Raw genomic sequence first — 20,870 nt, forward strand, 5'->3', positions numbered from 1 at the left:
CATTGACAGTCCACAATAAGACGACTCGCAAAGTGAAATATTCTTCTTTATATGCATCAAAACACCGAACCCCATCTTCCCATAAAATTTTGAGGTCAATTAAGGGTGTTAAATAGGTGTCGATATCGTATCCCGGTTGCTTCGAACTTGATATTAAATTGTCATCAAATGTTTCCTTCTCATACACAACCATGGTGGAAGGTTATATATTGTAGTAATAACTAGCCAACAACTAGAGTTCGAATAGATCTCCAAATGGGTTAATTCCATCCGTGGACAAATCCAAACAGAGATTTCTTGGTTCTGACCCAAAGGTTGGCCACATGTGATCTATCAACCTCCACGATTAATGGTAAAAATGCTGAATAGACTCAAGTATATGAAGATAACAATGAAATCTCGATATATTATACCATAACAGGAAAAATATGAATAAAACTGATGTAATTGTGGGCAACATTTTTGCGTATAATATTGCACATAATATCATTTATGAAAATGAGGATTCTGAACCCAATTAAATATTTTGACAAATGTCATAATAGAAATGATTGGCCTAAGTGGAAAGAAGCCATCTAACCATAACTAAACTCACTTTAGAAACGTGAAGTTTTTGGTCCAGTAGTTCATACACCTAAACGTGTAAAACCTATGGGATTTAAATGGGTATTTATGCGTAAAAGAAATGAAAATTATAAGGTCACTAGATATAAAGCGACTTGTTACATAAGGATTTTCTCAAAGACTAGACATTGATTATGAGAAAACATACTCCTGTGGTGGATGCTATTACATTAAGATATTTAATTAGTTTGGTTGTATGTAAAAAACTTGATATGCATCTTATGGATGTAGTTACAGTATAACTGTATGGATCTTTGAAAAATGAAATCTATATGAAAATCCTTGAAGGATTTAAGATGATTGAATCATATAATTCAAATTCTGAAGAATTATATTCAATCAAAATACAAAGATCATTGTATTGATTGAAACAATCAGAACAAATGTGGTATAATCGCTTGTAACGTCCCAAAATTTTGAGGTAAATTTCTTAACACATCCTAAATTTCGAAGATTTTATTTTGTTGGACGTTATATTATTTGGATTGGTGAGAAAAAGGAAAAGAAAAGGAAAAGGGAGGATATAAGTTTTATAATAAGATAATATAATATAAATTATATTATATTATTATTATTATTATTATTATTATTATTATTATTATTATTATTATTATTATTATTATTATTATTTCACTTTTTAAAAACCTAAAAAAGGCCTTTTTCTTCTTCGTAGTGCAACCCCCCCCACCTTCTTCTTTTCCCTCACGAACTGCCATCGCCCAACCCCATCTCTTTCATCCTTCCCTGTCCAAGCACGCACCACCCATCCCAGATCTATTCAGCCAACGCCGACCGCCTCTGCCTTCAACCGAACGTCGTCAGGCACTCCGTGCAGTGTCGTTCGATTTTAGAGTGTCCACACAACTCCAACGTCATCGCATCTCAGGTAACCGCCCGATCCCTTTCTTCTTCTTCATTCCGTCGATTCGTAGTTAACGTCGTCCTCTCTTCATGCATAGTCGCGCTTGGTTAAATGTGTTCGAAGCCCAAATCTGAGCCGCTGCCTTTGCCTTGTTGTGAGTCATTGTGAGTTCTTTTGTCAATTTTGATGTGCGTTTAGATGAGTTTTGTTTATCCATTAATGTTTGGTTAAGGGTAATTAAGTTAATTAATCTTAGAATTTATTTAGAGTTTCTTAAAGGGACCAATTGGAGATTTTTACAGCAAATTGTGGAACTTGTTGTCAAGGAGCGATTTGGTTTCAAACTTGATTTTGGTAAGCTGAATTGGAAAATTTAGTTGATGATAGTTAATAATTTTATTAACTTCTTATCATTTATATGTTTAGGACTAATTCATTTGCAAAATTTACCTTTCGACCAAGGAAATTAGCTGAGCTCGAGGTAAGGGGATCTCTATTACTGGATTTGATTTAGAACTGAAACGTATTGGTTGATACGAGTGTTATAATTAATGAATGCATGGATTTGACTGCTAATCATAAGAAGAAAAGCGGGGTTAATTTACACTTTTGGCTGAGTATAGCCGACATGATTGCTAAGTGTAGTTTGTTTTTTATAAATTGATGGGTCATGTTGTTGACTGAATATAGATAATGAGGAATTGACTGCTATTAGTAACTTAGATATATTGTTAGGTCGTGTTGTTGATGGAGTAGTATTATTTGAATGTTCTGTGTAGTCTATGCATATTGTTGGGTTGTGCTGTGAATGGACTAAGTATTCGGGACCGTCATGTGTAAGTTGTATATTTACTGATGGACTATGCTGTAGACTGAATATGGACTTTATGCATAGTATAGATCACTTGTAGTCTGTGCTATTGTTTGGGCTGAGACGATGAGATTGTCAGGAGTAAACTATATAGTGATAATTTGATTTGTTGATTGGTTTGGGGTAGTGTGACTGTACTGTGTGGATTGGATATATGTATGGTGACAGAGAATACTGTTGTATGAACCTAGATTGTCTGACTGATTATGCTTAGAGATAGGACTGTTAGTTTGGGCTACATTGTGATGTGACTATTGTAGATTATTTAGAATGGACTGAGGGGTAACAGTTAGCTTTACCTATGGGGTAGTGTACCTTGCAAGCATGGTGTCCTACGGGATCACTACATGATATGTATCCTTCGAGATCACTAGACTGATATGTGTATCCGACAGGGTCACTAGACTGATATGTGTATCCGACAGGATCACTAGACTGATAGGTGTATCTGATGGGATCACTAGACTGATAGGTGTATCCGATGGGATCACTCCGACGGGATCACTAGACTGATTGATGTGTGCGTCCTACAGAATGACTAGATCGTTATGTACAGGGTATCCCTTAATAGGAAGTCAATTGTTATTACCCTATCGGGACCAGTAGTGGGTCTCTTACTAAGTATATTTTATACTCACCCTTTCATGTTTAACTTTTTCAGGTAAAGGTAATGTACAAGGCAGACCGACGAGGGGCAAAAAGGATGTGTGAAGGCCATATGGAAACATCTAGTTTTAATGCTTCCGCTCAATGTCTTTGTTGTTTTCGTTTTGAGGATTTTAACTTAAGTTTTGGTTACAACCTTTGTTTATTTTATTTGAAATTCCATAGACTATATTTTGAAACTTTTGAAATTTATTTGAAATAGGGCACGAAGACGATTTTACTACAACTTGAAGTTTGAATGAATTTTAAATAGGTTCTTAATTGAGTTTTTATGTTGGATGCTGTGTTCTTAGCAGTAAGTAATAACCTCAACTTAGACTGAAAAGTTGGGTCGTTACATCTCACTTAAGTGAATATTTATTGAAAGAATGTTATCAAAATAATCCAATTTGGCCATGTGTTTCTATTAAGAAATCACAGTCAGAATTTGCCATTATAGCTGTATATATTGATGATTTAAATATAAATGGAACTCCTGAAGAGCTTTATAAAACAGTAGAATCTCTCAAAAAGGAATTTGAGATGAAAGATCTTGGCAAAACAAAATTTTGCCTTGGCTTACAAATTGAGCATTTAGCCGATGGAATTTTTATTCATTAATCGACATATACAGAAAAGATTTCAAAAAGATATCTTTCACCTCAAGAAGATATAATGAAGAATTACTTGGTCATGAAGTACCATATCTTAGTGCAATAGGTGCACTAATGTATCTTGCTAATAACACGAAACCAAATATAACATTTTCAGTAAATGTATTAGCAAGATATAGTTCTTCTCCAACGAAAAGACATTGAAATGGAGTTAAGTAGGTACTTCGTTATCTTCGAGGGACGATTCATATAGACTTGTTTTATTCAAACAAATCAAACTTTGATCTAGTTGGTTATGCAGATGTTGGATATCTATTTGACTCACACAAAGCAAGATCTCAAACAGGTTATATGTTTTACATGTGGAGGAACTGTTATATCTTGGTGATATGTAAAGCAAACCATTATGGCCACTTTATCGAATCATGCAAAAAATTTTGCAATTCATGAAGCCAGTAGAGAATGTGTATGGTTGAGGTCAATGACTCACCATATTTTAGAAACATGTGGTTTGTCTTTCAGTACAAATTTACCAACAATATTATTTGAAGACAATATCGTATACATAGCTCAAATCAAGGGAGGATGTATAAAAGAAGATAGAACAAAACATATCTCACCAAAACTCAAATACACATGACCTTGAAGAAAATGGTGACATCAGTGTTCAACAAATTTTTTTTCAAATGACAACTTGGCGGACTTATTGATAGAAAAACATACAAATTCAGCGGAAACAGGATCAAATAATTACTCTAATTGCAATTAATTAACAAAATTACCCTAAACCCAAAAAAGTTAAAATTAGGGTTTTTAGGAAAAACTTACATTTGAAGCTCTGATTGATGCTTGAACCACCACTAGGGTTGACCTACTATCCTTTGGACTCAGAACCGGATTGTGGGACCCGTCGGATGAATGAAATTGGGAGAGAGAAAAAAGATGGAAAATATGGAAATGGGTTGGGTTTGATTTTTTTTTTTTAGAAAAATAAAGCCAGCCCGATTTTGTTCTTTAGAAAATAAGTCAACCTCTACCTGAGGCCCTAAGAGCCCAATTTATAGATGTCTTTCATGCAAGGTTGCATGTGCATGCAAACACATGGGCCAACAACACATAACCCACTAATCATTAGTGGGCTTAATATCATTATAGTTTGCTAACACCTACCCACTATAGTTAGTGGGTTTATCCAACAAAATGTTGGATTTTCCCACTAACTTTAGTCAAAGGGTAAAATTGTCATTTGGTCAAAGTCAAACTTTGACTTTTCAAACCAAAAAGTCAACATTTTGACTTTTTACAATTTTGTGCTTCTTGACTAATTTTGACCTTCCGAGCATGAATCCTCATTTATTTTCTCAAGATTCAAATCACATTTGAATATATTGCCGGTCAAAGTTTGACTTTTCAAAAGTCAACTTTTTGACTTTTTACAACTTTGACTATTTCCATCTTTTCCGAGTTTTCGAGTATGAATCCACATTCATATCTTTAATATTTAAATCCTATTAAGCATAAAGTTCTATTAGTAATTTAACACCAACGACTATATCACATATACTTGTCGGTTTCTCTCTCCTCTCCTGTTTCAAACAATTTGACTCATTCCATCATACTGTTCTAAGTTTATTCCATGTTATAAAATTCATCCCATTGAATTCCATAATGTAACTTATACCATGATATATTCTATAAATTGAGGTGTGTGGTGCCTTTGTAAGATACACCACAATTGAGTTCAATTGTTATCTACTTCCTCTCTTCTCTATTCTTCTTTGATCTTATTTTATAACAATGTACGATATTTCAAATTAATGTTTTTTTTTTAATTTTGAGAGGATTTCATTTATTTCTTCCATATTATTGCTAATTAAAAACCAATCGTATATGTTGCATATATTACACATACTAATAAAATGTTGAAAATGTAATTAGACATTACATACATAATGGTTTATTTTTTGGTGTGTTACAAATATATTGAAAAATATAAACATATATTACATATACCGTTCCGTACACAATGTGATATATAATACATTATATTATCATACACTTATCAAGTTTATTTTTAAAAAATTTAAATATATATTTAATATATCACTTTTTTACTTTGCATTCAAAACATTTTACCGATTTTTGTTTCTATACATGAAGGGAACAATTTTTAAAGTTTAGATTTTGATAAGAATACTCTTTTAAAAGGTTTATAACCATGAGAAATTTCTCTTAAATGCATCTTTTGGTATTAATATTATAATGGTCAAAATGATATTTTGATCTCGTTATATTTTATCCTTTAAACTTCTAAAACATCTATATTAATAGCTAATAAGACGACTAAAATTGAAAAGAAAAAATAATGAAAAAAAAAGGCAATCACACCATTAAAATTTAGGATATAGGGATTACAACCTAAAAATCCCTTTTTAAGTATTTGGCTTAAACAATGCCACAGTGTGATGAAATGTGCATTCCTTTTTCAAGTGGAGTCTAATCGACATATAATTGACAAATTTCGGTGGCAAAAATCTATTGATGCTCATAAAGATATATATATATATATATATATATATATATATATATATATATATATATATATATATATATATATATATATTATTCCATTGAAGTGTTTCAATTCAAAATAAAATATTTCATAAAAATATTTACTTTTTGGATGTGACTTAATTTACAAAATCTATCCTATTAGCCAAGGATGTTAAAAAAAAAAAGTAAGATTTATTGTATATCTAACAAAAATAAGTTTAAAAAATTACTTAGGATGCACTTGTATTTTTTTGTCATACCTGTACAATTGAAAAAAAGTATAATAAGATTACAAATATCTAAATTCAAATTGTTTCTCTGCTGCAATTTTTCAAAAAAGAAAAGATAAATCTTCCCAAAACATCCGACGTGATTTAGTTTGGTTAATGGTTATAAACCTTGTATGATTGAAATGAGTTTTGATAAGTCAAAATTGTATGGATTGAATTGATTCAAACGTTTGTTTGCACAAACTTAATTTGGGATAGACGGAGGTAAGCATGTGATTAAATTTAAAAGTTCTTCATATACTTAGTTATACATATATTTATTTATTATTAGATTCTTTATTTTGGGTTGTTTAAAAATAAATAAATTTTCATGTCTTTAGAACATAAATTTTCATAATAAAAATTTAAATTGTGTTACTAATTTTACTCTACACTTGAAATAGATGTTTTCAAGATTCTTTAAAAGTATGACAGATAATTTGAAAACATAACATCCAATAAAATTAGCATAGTTGCATTTCATATTTTAAGATATATGCATGGTAGCATATTAAAAATTGGGTTATATATGATATAAACAATTGTTTGTGTTTGATACTAAATTTATAAATCATGAAATTATAGTTATATTTTCCTACTAATATTTAGTTGACAACAAATTATTATTAAATTATTTAAGAATTTTTCTGCTTAACGAAGTTATCTAAATAGTATTTTATAATATTATATAATTTATAATACTACCTAGTATATATATATATATATATATGATAAGTAGTATTATAAATTATATATATATATATATATATATATTTCTCTTTATAGAAACAAGAATAAGCAAAATGAATTTAAAAAAATGAAAAATAAATAGTTTAAAAAGTAGTAAAATATCGAAACTATCACAATATTATATTTTATAAATAGTTTTATTTTTTATATGTGAAATATACTATTCCTAAAGTGAAATATGTGAAGTTTAGATTTTATAAATATTATTTTGAAATATTAATCATAATTTAATTAATTGAATAAGGTGGCGAGAAGAGATTGGAAGACGGAGTAATTCTCGTAGTCACTGCTCTGCCCCACCGGTTCCTCCATTTTTGTCATTCTTCTCTTCAACGGTTGACAGCGCTTCACTGCTGATAGGCTGACATACGACAGATTTTCAATAATGTGTAAGATTCTTCCAAACTCTCATTTCATTCTCTGTTTTGACAATTCAATCACCTCACATCTTGGAGCTTCTTTTCACGTCTTACCTAGTTTTGCTTCACACTCCTTGCTTTCACTTCTCTTCCTTCCTTCCATATATTGTACAAATAATCGTTCCTTTTCGTCACTGTTCATGCAACACTTTCAATATGAAGGGAACCCAGATTGGAAATGTCATGTCTTTCTTGATATTTGATGCTTTTTTCTCTCCCCGTTGAAATATCTATGCTGAAGAAAAGATGGGTGTTTAGTTAGATCCAGAGTTGATTCACATTGAGATTGTTGCTCTTTAAATAAATGATGCTTCATGGAGGGATGGCTATGCACTTTTATGCGCCGATTTGCCCAGCACCTGTTCGACGAAATGCCAATGAGGGTATTACTCGCTTTAGAAGGAGAATAAACCTGTATTCATCTGTACAGATTTCCTCCGTTGTTCAAACTGATGCAAATGACAACTTACCAAGATCCAAGAAGATATCAAGTTTAGGAAAATCTCTCTCGAAAACTCTAACTCCTAAACCCCTTCTTGTCCAGCCCAACACTGTGGGTGTCATAGGGGGAGTGTCGGTTTTTTCTACTCTACTTTTCTTGGAAAAGCTTGTCTGGTGGAGTTTGAAGGATGGACAAGAGAGCATACCTTTTGTTGTCTGTAGTGAGCCTGCATTAGGCAAAGGGATTCCACCTGTTACTTCGTTGTGCACGTTCAGCACAGATTCTTCACAATATGGTCATAGTGATGCTCCAATCATCGAGAATTTGAACAGGAAAAGGGCATTTCTCGAGCTGTCTGGAGCTCGGTGTCTAATTACACCATGCCATCTTACTCATAGGTGGCTTAGTGACACATCTGAGAGCTGCAAGTTGCCTTTCCTTCATGTGGGTGATTGTGTTGCTAGGGAGCTTAAAGAAGCTACGCTTAAGCCACTTGAAGGAGGGAGGAATGTCCGGATCGGGCTGCTTGCAACTGATACAACAGTAACTGGTATTTACTATGAGAGGCTACAAAATCAGGTTTTGCAATACATTCCCAGTTAATGGTTGATGCTCTTATTTATTGATAAAGATTGATGCCCAAGAAATAAGAACAATCAATACATTACATAATCTATGTTTCATACTATCTCTAAGCATGCAGAGATATGGATAATTTTGCATAACTCATAACTCTATTTAGTAAGTAATTCCAGAACTTCTGACTTCTTTTTCCTTTTTCAGGGCTTTGATGTTCTCTTGCCAGACGAAGCAACCATGAAGCATATTGTAATTCCAGCAGTTGAAGCTTTGAATAAAAGGGATCAGGAAGGAGCAAGAAATCTGTTGAGAATTGCTGTTCATGTTCTTTTGATAAGGGCTGTGAATATGGTAATACTTGCTTCTGATGAATTGCTTAACCTTCTTCCTCCTGATGATCCTATTCTAAAAAAATGTATTGACCCAATGGATGCATTGGCCAGAGCAGCCATTAAATGGTCTAGATCTACAGAAAATTTACAATGAGAAAGCTTAGCTGCGCCTCTCTTGATCATCTCCTGCATAATTTATGTATTTATAAATGAGAAAATGGGGCTTTCAACTATTGTGTATTAGGATATGGCTTAAAATTAGACGGTCTACTTCTTTTTTCCTTTAATAGATGAAATACACCCACCTTAAAATCCAAACAGAGACCACGACATCAAATTCTCATGTCAAAGCGCTCAGAGCTAAAATTTCTAATATTACAACCTTGACCTTTTAGATTATTTCTTTAGGCAAAAATCATGAAATGCTACATCACCCACGCAAGAGCCATCTAGACAAGTTTGACAATCCTGCCGAGGAGCCAATGGTAAAACCAATATCATCAAGTGACAAACATCAATTCATTAGCTACAGCCACAGATACAGATGGTATTCGGAACCAAGTGGATGAATCTGGAACAAGCATGTGCTGTCATGAAAAAAACATAGTATGTGAAGAATGTTCGCCTACACATTGGTCTTTCAGACAATGAGATAACAAGTAAAAGGATTCTGTGTTTAGAAGGAAGGAACAGTTCGTGAGAGCCCAAGTTAGAGATACATTAGGATTATTGGTAGGATATTAGAAAGAGCGTGAGGGGTATTAGCCAGGAGTGTCTTGGTTATAAACATACTGTGTTACGGTTCTTAGAGAGGTGTGAAGATTTTGGTAGGAAATTCCATTGTGGGAATTTGGGAGAGAGATAGCTCTCTCAAAGGCTATTGATGGTATGTTGCAACTTCTTTCGTATTGCAATATATTACAATCTTTTCGTTCTTTAATGTTCTTGATTGTTTTGTCTCATTAGGTCATATCCTAATAAAATAACAATCAAAGAACAATAAAGAACACAAGTAAAGATAGTAATATCTTGCAATATAAAAGAAGTTAAAAGACGCCAATAACTTTTCAAGAGGGCTTCAAATTTTCATAATGGAAATTCTTACCGAAATCTTCACTCTAAGAACCCCAACACATTATATTTAAAACTAAACCCTAAGGCACTCTAATCTAATGATCCTTACGCCCTTGCTAATATCCTACTAATAATCCTAATGTATTCCTAACTACGACTCTCACACAATTGAATTTGTGTTGTCAATGCCCAGGCACTATGCAATTCAAATGAGCCCCAGCCAGAAGCCAAGTTGCTGTATCAAATTCATCCTGGAATGTTGATCACATGGTTGATGCATATGAGCTTCAGCTTCATTTTCCATTGTCTTGATATGCCCAAGATGAGATAAGTTGATGAGCTATTGCGTAAGGGCCAGGAAATAACATGGAAGCAAGTCCACTATCTTCAGCATTGAAATCTCCGCTGTGTCTGGTTTCAGCTCCCTTGCACATTTGTTCGACTTTGGCTGCTGCAGTTCGTTGTGTCTTCTCGTATTCACTTAATGTCAAAGCTCGTTTCACATCTTCTCTTTTGTGCCATTGAGCATCTGTGCAAACAATTTCAACCTATTCAAACTCTTCCAGAGTTGAATGAAAACCGCAAGAGTGTTTCAAAAAACTCAAAGCATTTCAGCAGAAACAATAGTAACTGAAAGACAATTATACAGACATAATTCCATTGAAACTATTGTTCTAAACAAACTGCGCTTCTCGAAACACCTCTTAAAATAACCCCTAATTTAACTTCCTGCTAACGATACCCACAACCTTGTGAGGATGCTAGATTGACAGATTTGAATCACTATCCGAACATATAATTCTGCGAACGTTAGTCAATATACCTTCCAACTCTGCCTTGTCCACCCTGATATCAAGTGATTTCGCATATGCAAAGAACCCAACCATCAATTGACACGGCATGGTGCTTCGTCCAACTAAGAACAACACATAAAAAACCATAAGTCAGTTACGATACATATGTTTTGAATTACAATTTAAATAAAAAGTGAGAAGATTCAAATTGATGGCCAATAAGAGAAACTTTATATATATCAACGAGAAAGATGTAAAATGAGTGTTGTTCTTTCAAAGGCACCAACACACTGTTTATTAGAGAGTGCAAAGGTGTGGTTAAGAAATTGTAATTTCTAAATGAACCTGGCCATGGCTGAGAACTGTGATAGACCACCTCTCCAACTTCAATACCAGTCTCTTCCAAGGTTTCTCTTATCACAGCTTCTTCCAAACTTTCTCCTGGCTGTTACAAAAGCAAATCCAGGAACTCTATTAGTTTATGAAACAAGATTAAGGTTAAACTATAGAATGCACATGACATCATACTACAAAAGTTTTTAAAGGGTAATAAGGAAACTATTATTCATTACTGCTAGAAGCCTTGTTCAATCAGATTCATATGTATTTTACTATCATTTGTGTCGTCAACAAAGAAAAATACCTCCATAAAACCAGCTAAGCAACTCCATTTTCGGGGCACATATCTCGATTGCCTGCTTAAGAGTGCACGGTCATTCTCCTGGTCAATGACTAACATGATAACAACCTACAATTAACAAGCTTATAAGCAGGAGACATTAATATATAGCCTTAAATACGCAGGGATTCAGAAATCATAAAAGTAAAGAACAATGATCTCACAGGATCGACACGAGGGAAAATCCTCAATTTACATGACTGATTGGAGCATTCCCTTCGTTTTCCAGCTTCCATTGGGACTGTTCTTTCTCCACAATGTCCACAGAAACGTGATGTCCTATGCCAATCTAGCAAAGCCCTGCCCTGAGCGATCAATTCCAAAAACCAAGAAGGTATGCACAAATTCAATCACATTTAAACTAATTAAACATGACCAAGAATGAAGAAAGGATATGGGAATATGAATGTGGTCAAGGGATCTCTCCAAATTCACACAATGACACTATATTATCAACTTAAACCCACATAGTTTTTTTTAGCTTCCTTTAAACAAATTGAAGTTGTTGTTCCAACATATCCCTCACTTCTAACTTATGTACGAGCCTACGTTTGTGTCCCCAACTCTTTTTTCCCTGAAAGAATCTCAGTGAGTGCTGCTGAATTGAATGCCAAAGACTTAGCAAAGATCAATAAATACTCATTACAAAAATTTAACTAATTAGCTGAAAGAAACCAATTGGCAAGTGAGATGAAGAGAATCACTGTTCATTCTCCAAATTGAAAAACAAAGTAATACGACAGCTCAATTTCAAACACTTACATGACCAGCAACAGCCAATTGTCCCATTGCCCATGAATCCGACCAATTCGTTGCCACCATGAGCGTTCGCAGCTCGATAAAACTGAGCTGTTTCCGACCCAATTCCTCATCCAAATCATCCTCACCGGAGAAGTCAATGGCCCAGTAAACAGCATCATCTTCAACAGAAGAACCAAGATAAACGAACAAATCCTCCGTCAGCTGCGAACCACGCAATGCCAATAAACTTTTGCAATCAGCCAAGCTAATCCAACCCAGACCCCAACCAGACGCCGAATCACCATTCCCCTTCCCGCCATTGCAAGAAACCAAAGGCCAACCCTTCTTGAAGGGCAAAATTTTGAAATCTGGAGAAGATATCAAAGGGGTTTTGGTCAGAAGCTTCGTTTTCAGCGATTCGAAGGATGAATCGGGGAAAAGGGGATGTCCGGGTTTAGGGGTTTTGGATCTGATGGGGTTTCGTGCAAAGGCATGGGACTGTAGATTAATGGACATGGATGGGGTTCGAGTGGAAGAAGAGAAGGTTGGTCCATGGAAGGAGGTGTTAAATGGCGAGCAAAAACGAGAGATGGGTATTCCATTTCTGGTGTTGGGATTTGGAGGCGGAGGATAGGAGAGAAAGAATGGGGTATGGAGGTTAATGGAAGCTGAAGAAGGAGGAAGACGAAGGAGTCGACATGTCGATTTTGATACAGTGACGATTGTTCTTGCGCTGTTTGCCATCAGAAAATCCTCGTTTCGTGGCGATCGTAATTCAAAAAGCAGTTTTTCTTTTTTCCTTTTTCTCTTTCTTACAGTTATAATTACAACATCTAACATACTTTCATGTTAATATGAAACTGAAATTTTCTGGAGCATCACGACAACTACGAATTAGTTTACATTATAGTTTTAGAAATTGAATACTAGTCTTCAAAAAGTTAATAAAGATAAAGGTTTAAAAACATCGCATTCCTTAACAAATTTATGGTAGGTCTATATTTTTCTTTTCTTAAGGTTAAAATTGTAAAATTGATTTCGAAGCAATTTTAACTATCTTTTTCTAAATTGTCGACATGAGCTTACTTTAATTATTGACATGACTTTCTACGATCCACCACTTTATAATTGTTATGCTTAACATAATGTACTAAAATTGTTATAAGAATGTTGATTTTTAAAGAGTCACTTTTATGTTTACTTTTAACTCTCTATTTTATCCTCCTAAAAGAATGGATTCCCCCAACAAGTTTTTGTTGTATAGATAATCTTCAAGTTTTGTTATGCTATCAATGAAAGAAGGCTTAAAGGTCTATGAGCCAACTTTTCTCTTATTATTATTTGGGTCACTCTTTGAAAGCTTGTAATAATATTATGCATCTCATTCTTTAACATTTTTTTGTTTCATTCACCCTTACTTCTTTGTGGACTCAGTTTTTTTCTCCTTCACTCTTAATTAATTTTCTTTTTTTTAAAAAAAAAAGTGTCCAATAACAAATGTATAAAACATATCAAGTTTTATAAGCATCATATAGTCTTTTTATTATTATTATTATTATTATTTTATTTCTTGTTTGGTTCTTTTTTATAAGAAATAATTATAGGATTTATTTTTTGTGTTGACAATCTTGACGTTGATTTATGTATTTAGATTAACTCATGTAAGTCATGTATTAGTTTGTCAAACAATGAGGATTATGAGATACAAATGAAAACAAAAATTCCATAAAAAAAAACCTTTTCTCTAATGTTTTCTAGTATATCCATATTTTTTATTTTTATACATAATACGTAATTGTATTAAAAAAAGGTTAAGAGATTAGAACTATAACTAATATCTCTATCTATAATATTTTTACATTTCCTTTTTGTCCCAACATTTTTGTAAATGACTACTTTGCCTTTCCATTTTAGGGTACAAGTTTTCAATTGGCGTTTCTTGAGAACAGTAGAGGTTCAACCTAGCTTATGTAGATGGGCACAACTTACTGGATGCAAGTTGTTACTTATTAGGTCATTCAATCTTCGAGATATAGTTCTTCAAGTTTAAGTATTTGACGATTGTTCTTGTGTAGGTAACACAACAAATGAGTATACTTACTCACATATGAATCTATAAAAAATATGATTTATTGAGTTAGGTGTTAGAGATGTTAGAACAAAAAGTACATTTATGTTAACAAACACTAATTTAAGTGTAATTGGTGTTACATTTAGAATGTGTGCATATATTACTAATTTTACAAATTTTTTTCTTTGGTAGAGATTTCATTATATCATATATGTTTCTAAAAGTATAATATACTAGAAGTTATACTTTCATAAGCATGATTTATAATTAATAAACTAAACCTTTAAAAAATAAACAATAAAATTATAAATTATAAAATTCTTAAATGCACGTACTTGAATCATTACTAGTTTATATTGAAAGGAGAATTGAGTATGAAAATCTTTACGAGAGAACTCTAATTAATTCAATCGTATTTTTTTTTCTTTTAGAGTTGATTACATAATCTTTCTAGAGATCGATAGAATTATAATTTATTAATTAATTTTTGATATTTTTATTTAAAGCTTTGATATTCATAAGTAGTTATGATACAAAATCTCTGGCTTTTTCTCTCTTTCTTTTATGTTGATGTCATTCCAAAATTCTCTGTGTAATGCCTCTCAAAAGGTACATTTTGCTTTTCCTTTGTATTTATATACAGGAAAATAATTCATCAACTAATGTTCAACAAATTATAGAAACTTGCACGCAAAATTAGTTGACTAACATATCATTTTGGATGTCTTTAAATTAGTGTGAAGTGAGATCAGAAATTTAAAAGTTAAAAGTAATTATTTCTATTTGAAAATATATATAAGGAAAAAAAGATAGCAAAATTTATTAAATTTTATCAACGATAGGATTCTAGCACTTATTTATTGAATGTTGTAACTTGCAAATAAGACCAACCTTAAAAATAATGTTGTTATATACTTAATTATTATTCATACAATTGTTATCTATTATAGTTATCGATAGAAAACACCTATAATTACGAGAAATTGTAAACCAACAAAGGAACATTTTTCTTTAATAAGATAAGAAAGAGTATTCATTTTCTTAAAATACAGGAATTTGAATAATTCAATATAGGTTATTATTAAAGAAATGTGAGAATGGATTAAGGACCCATTTTCAAAGCTCAAAATAATTTTCCCCCACAACTTTTTAAAATCATTGATGTGTCACACAATTTACACAAAATTCCGCAATTTGTTTATCCTCTTCCCCTTCCTCTACCCTCCGTTTGTTTCTTTCACTATTCTTCTTCTTCTTGTTTAGAGTAGTCATCTTCTTCTTCGATCCACTCCAAGAAACGAGAGAAAGCGAGAGTACTAGAGAACGATAAATGAACATAGTAAAAGACCCAATGTAGATTTAGATAATTTCACCCAGGGTGTCATTAAGAAAGTATGTATAAAAAGAAAAAGATCTTCTCCACCACTAATCATCCGTACAAAAACGCAATTGGTTTTGTAGGACATAAGAATATCAAAAGTTAGAAAATTAAAGTGGACGACGGTTCCCGTTCCCGCGTCACAGATGGATGAACTCGACGAACAAGTTGAGGATTCACACTAAGTCACTAACAAATTTCTCTCCTTCTTCTCTTCTTCTTACGGATTTAGGGTTCATTCCACAAACCTCCATCTCCTCTCATTTCCTCATTCTCTTGATTCCTATGGAATTCTTAAACTTCTGCATTCATCCCCCCAAGAAATCACTTCCGATTATGCTAATAAGATAACCCCCTTACTTGTCTATCATATCTGTAAGCGGATACGCTCCTACACTGAAACTTTGTTCTTCCGTCTTTGTTCTTGTCTGTGCTTGCTCTGACTTTCAATCACCTTCTTGTATCTTACAGATGATAATGTTGTTTCCCAAGCGATGACGGTAGCTCTCCCTTCCCACTGAGATTGAAGGTATTCCGACAAAAAGTCGAAAGCGGGAATGTAAGGTAAGAGATGATTCAAAATCAAATTAAAAAAAAAAAAAAAAAACTGCCGCCATTCAATATTCGTTCACTCATAATTTCTGTTCTGACACTATTTTCATGCCAGCGAAACGCGTTCTTGATATGGTTATCTTTTTCGATTTCATTAATTATTGCCTACATTTTGTTCTTTTGAAATACGTGTTGAAATAGATCGTCTTGGTGGCTATGGGTGATTTGGATCTATTCTTGTGAAGTGTTCGGGGAACATGTTCAGCCAATAAATTTTCCATGATAAGTTGATTGGAATCTCCAAAATTAAAATAAATAGCCTAATTAAGATCATGAAAGCGAATTATACTATATAATTAACCTGCAAAGATTCTCTAGAGATTGTATCTTTTTCTAGGGAACACTAAATCCTCTTTACAACCACGGATGAAAGTTGGGTTGACTCATAATTTGAGCTTAATAATATTATTAGAAGGGTGTTTCCATTAATGTCCGTTGAAGTGGGGCATCTGGTTCTTATCTGTTTTTATATATAAGAATGATTTGATGCTTAAAGGACCATAAATTATTGAGCTGAAAGCCTGAAAGTTGAGTTTATCTCGTTAGGAACTTGCTATTCATACAGATTCTGAATCTTAATCAATACCCCACAATTCCCCCAATTCTCTTTCATAATCTTTTCCTCCTGTTTAACCTTCTGGTTCTATCTGAAAGACCTCTTTATGCTGACCTAAGTTCAAGCCTTAATAGTTCTCATTTCAATTTGATTATATTCTCTGTTTATAAAGCAACCATTGACATTCCATGAAGGACCATCCAAATTCAGTATTCGGATATGTTTGTTCCCGTTTTGCGCACCGATTAGAGAGAGTGATAGAGATAGTAGCTAGCTATATTGCAATGCTTGAATGGAAAATGGGCCTTCACCCATGATTACTATATTGAGGATCATTCTAAGGGCTTAACATTATTGTTGTGTTAGTCATTTGAAAAGAAAAAAAGAAAAAGGCAGCATTTGGATAGGGATCAGATGCCAAGGAAGACGATATATTGCATAAGGAGAGCCTTCCAAAATTCCTTCCCGCTTTACACTGCACCACCTGAAAGATAGAGCACCCAAAATTGTATCACACACCCAAGTGACCTACAATGAAATTAAACCCCATTCACTGGTTAATTTACTAACCACTTTTTAGGGGAAGATAAACAGAGAAGTTTTAATTGATATAAACTTACCGAAATCTCTTGGTGTTTTGCATTTAAAGCACTCCATTCTGCTTGCATAATTATGTACTCCGCATCCCATTCTGTACAGCATCCATTAACTTTTAAATTAGCATATTTAATGCTGGTATGAATTTAAATAACATTATCCAACTTGATAGTATGTTTTCAGTATGATCCTTTGAGTAAGAAATTTGAAGTTCTCTTGATATGGTGGAGGTGTAAATATATGCAAAAACATGCATACAATCATTCAAAATTTAGTTAAATGTTGGATTGTTTACACGTTTGGAAACTCGACTTTTATACTATTCAAATGGATTTTTCTTGATTACAAAAATGTTTCAGAGTGATTGTCAATGAGAAAGGATTTTAATGATTACGAACTATGTAATTTCATAGCATAAAATAACTACTTCAACTCTAAGTTTATTATTGTTCTGTATGTACCTAGGGCAAATCCAGTCTCCAGATTTCCATCCAGGTGGGATGCTTGCATCGGATCCATACTGATCCGAACCCATCATGTAGGCGCCGTAATCACCGGGATACACGGACTTAAATGCACCACATCTAAAGCAGTTGGGGCGGCTGGCGTAATTGTGAGCTCCACAGCTGACGGTGGTGCAGTACCAATCTCCAGCCAACGCCTCCGTCTTGTTGTAACTGTAAGTTGATGGATCTGGGCCTCCATACTTGGGGTAACCACATCGATGGCATGCTTCTCTTTTTTTGAAGTTTACGTTCTGGCAAACGTTGCATATCCAATCTCCTGCTGACCAACTCATTCCCTTCTATATATAAAAATCCCATTACTCATAAGTTCGAGAGACAAACAAATAAAAAACTGCGTAAAGAATTTTAAACTGTCATAATCTTCAGCAATGTTCAAGCTTTGGAGTACAAAACAAAAAAGAAGGGGGGGAATGAAACTTAAGAATTCAAAATTTAAATACTCTTTTTTCCCAAAAGGTTAGTATGGATGGCTAACATTTTTTTTTTCTTGAAAAGATTGAATCCTAAAAGCTAGATAATAAAAGAAGGCCAAAAGAGAGGGAAAAAAAAGTTTGATTGCTGAAGTAGGAAGCTGACCTTGATGAAGAAAATAAAATGGATGGAATAATGAATGGTTCTTGTTGGGTAATAGGTGAATTTGAATTTAAATTTGGTTAGAAGTGAGAGTTTGTTGAATTTGTTTGATGGGGGGACGAGGGGTTTATATAGTTGGCCAAGTTCTCTTAGCTTTGGGGTCCATTTTGTGGTGGTTTTTCTTTTATTCCCTTGCCTTTTCATAGATGGTTTCCTCGTGACGCGATTCCCGAAGTTGAATTTTTTTCTCTTTCTTTAGATTAAGTTTATTTTTATTTTTAAATTTCATAATTAGGCAGTTAAGCTTGTTTATGGAAGTTTTTGGTTTGAGTTTGAGATTCTAGTGTGGGAAGGGCCTCTAAAAGTGGGGAACTATCGAATTTTTCAATTTTTTTTTTCTTTGAGAGCTGAAGTTCAAATCCCCACTTTCAACATATTTGTGTACATAAAAAAATTTATGTTTAAGAAATTGATAGGTTAAAGGTTTCACATTCTACCTTTTGATTATCTATACTATTCTTAACCAAGAAAAGGTTAGATTCCCCTGTGAGGGTCTTGTTTACCATCTTCTTGTTGAAACGATCTCACACCGGGTAATCTCAAAACAAAATAGTCACATAAAAAAAAAAAAAAAAGAAACAAAAAGAATTTACGTGAAAAGTTTCAAAATTAAAAAAAAAAAGCCGTAAGACCCGCAACCCATTTGAAAGAAAATTTACTGTGTAATTATCTTTCCATTCCATTCTTAACATATAAAAAGGTTAGGTCTCCAAGGGAGGGCCTTCCTGGCAAGAGCTTAGAGTCTCGTTGTTGGAATGACCTCTAACTAACTATCTCAAGGCAATAGAAAAATTACACAAAGAAAAAGAAAATGAAAAAATTTACGTGAAAAAATATCCAAAACTAGGGAATGGCCACAACCCATTAGAAAGAAGTTTTATTGTGTAAAAAATTATTGCAATCACACAAAATTTGTCTCTTCAACTCCAAGGGCAAGAAAAGTACTCCTTCCAAGCTTTATATGTCACTCTCACCTCTATAGTTAGTATAGTTTTAATTGGGATGATTTGAAACGAAAGATATAGAATTCTTTTATAATGTTTGGAGTTCTTTATTTTTACTTTTTAGTTTTTTTAGCCATGGACTACTATTTGAACATTTTGGCGAATATCCTACACTCTTGGTGATACCAACTTTATTTAAACATTTCACGATAAAACATTTGATTGAGCCTAATGCCAAAAATCTCCATTGCCTTTTAAGTTCAAGTCTTGGAGCTGGTGCACATGCTCCATTGAGAGAACCAAAACTTCGCGTCTAATTATCCAAATAAGAAAAGTACAGAAAAGGTTATGTGTACTCTTTTCTTTTCACATGGTAGATTAATTTCTTCAAGTATCACAAATCTATCTAGAAAGAGACACATTTCATATGCTTCGTGAATTACTCTAGAAAAGTACTAGACATCTTATTCAATCATAAGTGTATTTTAAATGATTATTCCAATAATGTGCTTTTGTCTGTATGAGTGAGGGCTTTTCTCAAAAATACTCTGCACTCACTCTATACTAATGCCTTATTTTATATCTTGAGATACCCTAGAAGACAACCCAAAATTCCTCACTCACATATATATTCCATGCCACATTTGAAGTATATATATAGGTCTCGATATGGTTTTTTAGGTCTGACTTTTTTTTATATACATCCAAAATAGAAAAATAAAAGGCAAATTTTAATTTTCTTTCTAAGGTGTTCAACTTCTAATCGTTGAATTGGGTCAGCAAACTTCTAGTTTGGTCTTTTAATATTTTAAATATCATTTCTAGTCATTTAGCCACTTGGATAACCTTTTAGGGGTGTGTGCTTTGCTATTGCTTTATGTTTTGAGCTTAGTTGTTTGTTTTCAACTATTATAATTTTTAATTAACTAATATCATCCTTATTTCACATCTCTTTGGTAGGATGGTTATTATTTCATACTCATCTTTTTCTTTCCTCTTTATTTGAATGTTTGCTATTTCTTATCAAATTAATATAGTTGGTATCCCAAACATAAACTATTTAATCTAAAGTAAAATTATATGCACTTCAAACACATACTAATATAAGCTATAGACTATTATAACTCAAAGACCATAATGACCACTGTGTTTGTTTTCTCTCGATCTGTGTTTGTTTTCTCTCAATTTGTTTCTATAATAATCAATTTGTGTTTGCTTTTCTCTCAATTTCCCAATAAAAATAGATTTACACTAGTTATAGATTGAGCAATATTTAATTTGTACACAAACTAGTTGGTAGAGAG

The 20,870-nt window shown here is 33.0% G+C and overlaps 3 protein-coding genes and 1 long non-coding RNA gene across 5 annotated transcripts; 2 read left to right on the plus strand and 2 right to left on the minus strand.

Annotated features, from left to right (window-relative positions):
- Positions 1–7,590: 7,590 nt before the first annotated feature.
- On the plus strand, positions 7,591–10,538 carry LOC103502741 (uncharacterized). Its single transcript, XM_008466800.3, has 3 exons — positions 7,591–8,628; positions 8,833–8,979; positions 10,228–10,538. The coding sequence occupies exons 1-3, from the start codon at positions 7,912–7,914 to the stop codon at positions 10,363–10,365; spliced, it is 1,002 nt and encodes a 333-aa protein (XP_008465022.2). The 5' UTR covers positions 7,591–7,911; the 3' UTR covers positions 10,366–10,538.
- Positions 9,436–13,115, minus strand: LOC103502742 (nudix hydrolase 19, chloroplastic-like). The gene is made up of 6 exons (XM_008466802.3): positions 12,270–13,115; positions 11,672–11,812; positions 11,472–11,576; positions 11,174–11,273; positions 10,858–10,950; positions 9,436–10,563 (listed from the first exon to the last, which is right to left on the minus strand). Exons 1-6 carry the CDS (start codon positions 13,086–13,088, stop codon positions 10,328–10,330), a joined length of 1,494 nt encoding a protein of 497 aa, XP_008465024.2. The 5' UTR covers positions 13,089–13,115; the 3' UTR covers positions 9,436–10,327.
- A 2,392-nt stretch (positions 13,116–15,507) lies between these two features.
- LOC103502739 (uncharacterized) lies at positions 15,508–18,210 on the plus strand. Its single transcript, XR_540633.2, has 3 exons — positions 15,508–16,072; positions 16,169–16,261; positions 17,928–18,210. It is a non-coding gene; the product is annotated as an uncharacterized LOC103502739 (long non-coding RNA).
- On the minus strand, positions 17,154–18,261 carry LOC103502740 (uncharacterized). Of its 2 annotated transcripts, none has more exons than XM_008466799.3 (3): positions 17,924–18,261; positions 17,486–17,556; positions 17,154–17,349 (listed from the first exon to the last, which is right to left on the minus strand). In XM_008466799.3, exons 1-3 carry the CDS (start codon positions 18,259–18,261, stop codon positions 17,336–17,338), a joined length of 423 nt encoding a protein of 140 aa, XP_008465021.3. In that variant the 3' UTR covers positions 17,154–17,335. The 2 variants fall into 2 exon arrangements, with proteins under 2 accessions (XP_008465021.3, XP_008465019.3); XM_008466797.3 differs by having other exon boundaries at positions 17,154–17,393.
- Positions 18,262–20,870: the final 2,609 nt, after the last annotated feature.

The sequence above is a fragment of the Cucumis melo genome, chromosome 2, assembly GCF_025177605.1.
Source record: "Cucumis melo cultivar AY chromosome 2, USDA_Cmelo_AY_1.0, whole genome shotgun sequence".
NCBI classification, from domain to species: Eukaryota; Viridiplantae; Streptophyta; class Magnoliopsida; order Cucurbitales; family Cucurbitaceae; genus Cucumis; species Cucumis melo.

What these genes read in the sequence shown, in the direction of transcription:
- LOC103502741 (XM_008466800.3), top strand. Translation starts at nt 7,912, where the DNA reads ATGATGCTTCATGGAGGGATGGCTATGCACTTTTATGCGCCGATTTGC. An exon ending in ATGAGAGGCTACAAAATCAG is followed by an intron (nt 8,629 to 8,832) that starts GTTTTGCAATAC and finishes TTCCTTTTTCAG; the next exon opens with GGCTTTGATGTTCTCTTGCC. An exon ending in TGATAAGGGCTGTGAATATG is followed by an intron (nt 8,980 to 10,227) that starts GTAATACTTGCT and finishes GTCAATGCCCAG; the next exon opens with GCACTATGCAATTCAAATGA.
- LOC103502742 (XM_008466802.3), bottom strand. Translation starts at nt 13,088, where the DNA reads ATGTTAGATGTTGTAATTATAACTGTAAGAAAGAGAAAAAGGAAAAAA. An exon ending in TTTTCCCTCGTGTCGATCCT is followed by an intron (nt 11,577 to 11,671) that starts GTGAGATCATTG and finishes TGTTAATTGTAG; the next exon opens with GTTGTTATCATGTTAGTCAT. An exon ending in GCTTAGCTGGTTTTATGGAG is followed by an intron (nt 11,274 to 11,471) that starts GTATTTTTCTTT and finishes CTTTTGTAACAG; the next exon opens with CCAGGAGAAAGTTTGGAAGA.
- LOC103502740 (XM_008466797.3), bottom strand. Translation starts at nt 18,261, where the DNA reads ATGAGTTGGTCAGCAGGAGATTGGATATGCAACGTTTGCCAGAACGTA. An exon ending in GGAGACTGGATTTGCCCTAG is followed by an intron (nt 17,557 to 17,923) that starts GTACATACAGAA and finishes GATGCTGTACAG; the next exon opens with AATGGGATGCGGAGTACATA.